This window comes from Egretta garzetta, unplaced genomic scaffold (assembly GCF_000687185.1).
Source record: "Egretta garzetta isolate BGI_Z169 unplaced genomic scaffold, ASM68718v1 scaffold658, whole genome shotgun sequence".
In the NCBI taxonomy this organism is placed as follows: domain Eukaryota; kingdom Metazoa; phylum Chordata; class Aves; order Pelecaniformes; family Ardeidae; genus Egretta; species Egretta garzetta.
Genome location: NW_009260499.1, coordinates 508,845 through 513,297, shown reverse-complemented (window position 1 = coordinate 513,297; position 4,453 = coordinate 508,845). Strand labels below are relative to the sequence as shown.

At 65.1% G+C, this 4,453-nt stretch overlaps 1 protein-coding gene across 5 annotated transcripts in view; it reads left to right on the top strand.

Moving 5' to 3' along the window:
• The window catches only part of PITPNM1 (phosphatidylinositol transfer protein membrane associated 1), a 13,687-nt gene that overhangs the window by 6,832 nt on the left and 2,402 nt on the right, over nt 1-4,453 (top strand). The window contains exons 10-21 of one of the 5 annotated variants that reach the window (XM_035900100.1): nt 45-234; nt 366-473; nt 612-769; nt 1,061-1,239; nt 1,652-1,822; nt 2,065-2,214; nt 2,314-2,462; nt 2,539-2,652; nt 2,892-3,008; nt 3,232-3,380; nt 3,506-3,655; nt 4,042-4,225. In XM_035900100.1, the coding sequence (XP_035755993.1) occupies nt 45-234; nt 366-473; nt 612-769; nt 1,061-1,239; nt 1,652-1,822; nt 2,065-2,214; nt 2,314-2,462; nt 2,539-2,652; nt 2,892-3,008; nt 3,232-3,380; nt 3,506-3,655; nt 4,042-4,225 (1,819 nt within the window). Of the gene's footprint in view, nt 1-44; nt 235-365; nt 474-611; nt 770-1,060; nt 1,240-1,651; nt 1,823-2,064; nt 2,215-2,313; nt 2,463-2,538; nt 2,653-2,891; nt 3,009-3,231; nt 3,381-3,505; nt 3,656-4,041; nt 4,226-4,453 lie in introns of those variants that run through there. The other 4 variants (XM_009644526.2, XM_035900101.1, XM_035900102.1 and 1 more) reach the window with 4 other exon arrangements.

Here is a 4,453-nt window from a genome sequence, read left to right as displayed (position 1 = left end):
TGTCGGGGCAGCCCTGTTCATCTTCCCCACCGTGTCCCTCTCAGGCTCAGCCCCTACAGCCACGACAGGGACAGCCTGCCCAGCAGCCAGGACCACATCCCACTTGCAGCCCTCCCTCTGCTGGCCACCTCTTCGGGGAGCTACCAGCACGCCGTGGGTGCCGTCATCGCCCGTGCCAACCAGGCGTACAGTGCCTTCCTGCACTCTGGGGAGGGTGCTGGCTTCTGCGGCCAAGTGAGAGGGGATCTGGGGGAAGCTTTGCTCTGGGCTCCAGCTTGGCTCTGCTGGGAACCGCTTTGCCCCTGTGTGGGGCTTGGGGGGCTCTGTCCTTTGTCACCCTCAGCACAGGTACTTGCTGTCCACAGGTGGTGCTGTTGGGGGACTGCGTGGGTGGCATCCTGGGCTTCGATGCTCTCTGCCAGAGCCGGGCGGGCTCAGGGGGCAGCCGGAGCAGCAGCCGCCGTGGCAGCCTGGTGAGTGCCAGCGCCCCTACACTGGGGTTGGGGAGGGTGGAAGGGGGTTTGTGCCCCTGGGTGATGGGGTGCAGGGTTGGTGGGGGTGCAGGTGGCAGCTAAGCGGGGGCCGGGTGCTCGCTGCTTTGCCCCCCACAGAGCACGGAGCCCACCTCCCCCGAGCTGTGCGGCGGCAGGGATCCGCTGGCCGACGGAGCAGATGGAGCAGCGGGGTCGGGCCAGGCCAGTCCTGAGCTGGGGTCCCAGCCACCCTGCCAGGAGCAGGGGGACAGCCACCATCACAGCTCCTCGTGCAGGTGAGAGCAAGGGCGACAGTTGGCAGCGCCGTGGCCTGTCCCTGTGGGAATGCTGGTGATCTCATGACTAATTTTGTGCTTTATGGAAAGGGTGAATTTTTCCTGTCTGCACCAGCCTGGGAAGGAGCATTGCATGGGGGCAGGCTGCCCTGGGGGTGTTTTGTTGGAGCTCCCTTGCTTCCAGCAGCTCCTTCAGGCTAACGGGGCCATACCTGGCACAGCTTTGCCCCCGAGCTGGTGGGAGCGGGGCGGCACCATTCCTCCCCGTGCCCACTGGCCCCTCTGTCCCAGCCTGCAGGCCAGCGAGGCCCCGCTGGAGGCAGAGGCACCACGGAGCAGCACTGCAGCACTGGATGGGGCGGAGGGCGCCAGCACCCGCCTCGACTTTAAGGTATCCGGCTTCTTCCTCTTTGGCTCCCCGCTGGGGCTGGTGCTCGCGCTGCGCAAGACCGTCATGCCCGCTCTGGATGGTGAGGACCCCCGCCAGCCGCGGTGCCAGCCCCCTGACCTTCCCTGTGGGGCTCGAGCCTTCATCCCCCAGTCATGCTACCCCTGCAAGCCTCAGCCCCTCAGGACCTCCCCAGTGGAGCCATGCTTGGGTTTGAGCCCCTTGCACACCCAGCCCTGGCTGTGCGAGAGTCGGTGTTGTGCATGCCTGAGCATACCCTTCCCTGCACTGTGCCAGCCCCAGCCTGTCCCCTGGCTGTCCCTGGTGTCCTGGGTTTGCCTCCCCAGCCTTTCCTCTCACTCGGTCCTGCTTTCTCCCCCTGGGTGCTGAGCTCCTGGCTGCTCTGCCCTGTCTCCACCAGCCCTCGTGCCCCACCCCTGCTGGGCTCCTTGCTGTGCAGGCTGGGCAGCCCCAACCCCCCCTCTCTGCCCCAGTGGCCCAGCTGCGTCCTGCCTGCGAGCAGATCTACAACCTCTTCCATGCGGCTGACCCCTGCGCCTCTCGCCTGGAGCCCCTCCTGGCCAAGGCCTTCCATGCCGTCCCGCCGCTCAGCGTGCCCCGCTACCAGAAGTACCCCCTGGGTGACGGCACCTCCTCCCTGCTGGGTGAGCAGCCCCCACGCCGGGCTGGTCCTGGCCACCCTGGGGTGCATTACGGGCTCCAGCATCGTGCCCAGGGTGCACAGAGCACCCACAGCACTGCAGGAGCCCAGCTGTGTGTGTGTGTGAAAGTGATGTGCAAGCCCTGCCTACCCCTTTGGGGCTCTGCTGGAAGGGGGGGGGGGGTGTCCCAGGGTGGTTGGTGTCCCCAGGGGGCTCTGGGTGTCCTCACTTGTCTCTCTCTGCAGCGGAGGCCCTGCAGACGCACTCTACCCTGTTCCTGCCCGAGGTGGACATGGCTGCTCCCCCCACCCCCACTGGCAGCTTTGGGGGCTTCTGGAGGGCCAGTGATCTGGGAGAGCCCCCCACTCCCGCCAGCACCAGTGAAGTTGTCACGAGTACGTGCCATCCCTGCCCAGCACATCCCATGCCGGCACCTTGGGATGCACGACGCAGGATAAGGTCCGGGGATGGATTCATTCCAGCTCTCCCTGCAGTCCTGGAGCGCTGGTGGGGCCCGAAGCGCATCGACTACTCGCTGTACTGCCCTGACGCCCTGACTGCCTTCCCCACCATCACCCTGCCCCATCTCTTCCACGCCAGCTACTGGGAGTCTTCCGACGTGGTGGCCTTCATCCTGCGCCAGGTACAGTGGGCACAGCGGGGTGGGTGCTGCAGCTCTCCGGAGCCAGCAGAAGCTAAGCCAGGGCCGTGCTGCTCAGCAGGTGATAGAGAAGGAGGGGCCACAGCCAGCAGAGAGCGAGGAGAGCTCTATCTACAGCCCCGCTATCCCCCGGGAGAAGTGGCAGCGCAAGCGCACCCAAGTGAAGATTCGGGTATGTTCCCCCTGGCCATCAGGACCCCAACCCTTTGGCAAGGCAGCACTGGGCTCTGGCCAGTCCTGGGTGCCTGGGCAGACCCCGGCCTTGGGGCGATGCAGCTGGGAGGGGTTGCTCCCATCTGCCAGGAAGATGCCGGGACAGTCCCGCAGCCCGGCGGGGCCCGTGTGCCCCCCTGGGGGCTTCTTCAGGTGTCACCTGTGGCCCTGACTTCTGAACCCCCTGTGTCCCTGCAGAACGTGACGGCCAACCACCGGGCCAGCGACGTGATTGTGTGTGAGGGCAAAGCACAGGTCCTCAGCGGGCGCTTCATGTATGGACCCCTGGATGTGGTGACACTGACCGGGGAGAAGGTACCGCTGGGCTCATGAGAGCTGCCAGGACCCCATCAAACAGGGTGGGGATGTCCAGGAGGGGGCACAGGGCTGGTGTCACCCGCAGCAGGGGAAGGGATGTGGTGCACAGGACCCCACAGGACCTTGTGGGTTGGGGGAAGAGGGTCGTAAGGACTTGTAGGTTGGGGACACAGCAGGATCTGGAGGTTCAATCCATGCTCAGCCCTTTTCCCTCTCCCAGGTGGACATCTACATCATGACGCAACCGCTGTCAGGGAAGTGGCTGTACTACGGCACCGAGGTGACAAGTGGCAGCGGGCGCTTGACCTTCACCATCCCTCCGGACAAGGCTCTGGCCATTGGCATCTACCCTGTCCGCATGGTGGTCAGGTGAGATGCGGGTGTGCGGTGCCATCTCTGCTCCTCCTCCAGCCCTTTTGGCAGAGCTTTGCTTGCCCCCTCGGCAGCAGAGCTGGCGCTGAGCCTCTCCTGAGCCTCTCACTCTCTCATCCCAGGGGGGACCACAGCTACGCCGAGGCATACCTGACAGTGGTGGCCCGGGGCACTGAGTCAGTCGTGTTCAGCATCGACGGCTCCTTCACCGCCAGCGTCTCCATCATGGGCAGCGACCCCAAAGTGCGGGCGGGGGCTGTCGATGTCGTACGGTAGGTGCCCTTCACATTGTGAGGACAACCTGCCCCTCCTTTGGTGGTGCAGTGACAACCCAACTGGGGTAGCAGGGGTGTCGGAGCAGGCTGCCTTCCTAGGGATAAGCTGGGGGAATCTCCTGCCGCCCCCTCACCCAGAGAGTTTTCACAGCATCTGCACTGGTGCCTTCTCACAGGAAAGCAGTCTGCTCCCAGTTTTGGTCCTGAAGCCTGCTGTGATACCCCGCAGCTCTGCTGTGCATTCAGCCTTGCTAAAATCCCTGTGGGGAGGAATGTTTTGGAGGCACCACCCATGTGTGATGCACTGGGAGATGCTCGGTGGCTTCCCACCAGCAGGACTGTCCCCATGCAGGCTCCTGGCACCAAAATGTGTCCCCTCCTAGGCACTGGCAGGACTCGGGCTACATGATCATCTACGTGACGGGGCGCCCCGACATGCAGAAGCACCGCGTGGTGGCCTGGCTCTCCCAGCACAACTTCCCCCACGGCGCCGTCTCCTTCTGCGACGGGCTCACCCATGACCCCCTGCGCCAGAAAGCTGCCTTCCTCCAGAGCCTTCGCACCGAGGTGGGGACACTGACACCAGCGGGGTGGGGACGTGGGGCTGGTGGTGGTGCAGGGGGTAGTGTGGGCTGTCTCGCAGCCCATGCCCTTCTGTCTCGGGGGTCAGTGGAGCTGCGGGCACAGATGCTCAGAGCTGGACCACGCTGCAAGGGCAGAGCTGGCACTGACCCCCTGCCCTGGGACCCTGCTCAGAGGAGCGGCTCCCAGCCTGTGGGGGGTGCAGTCATCCCT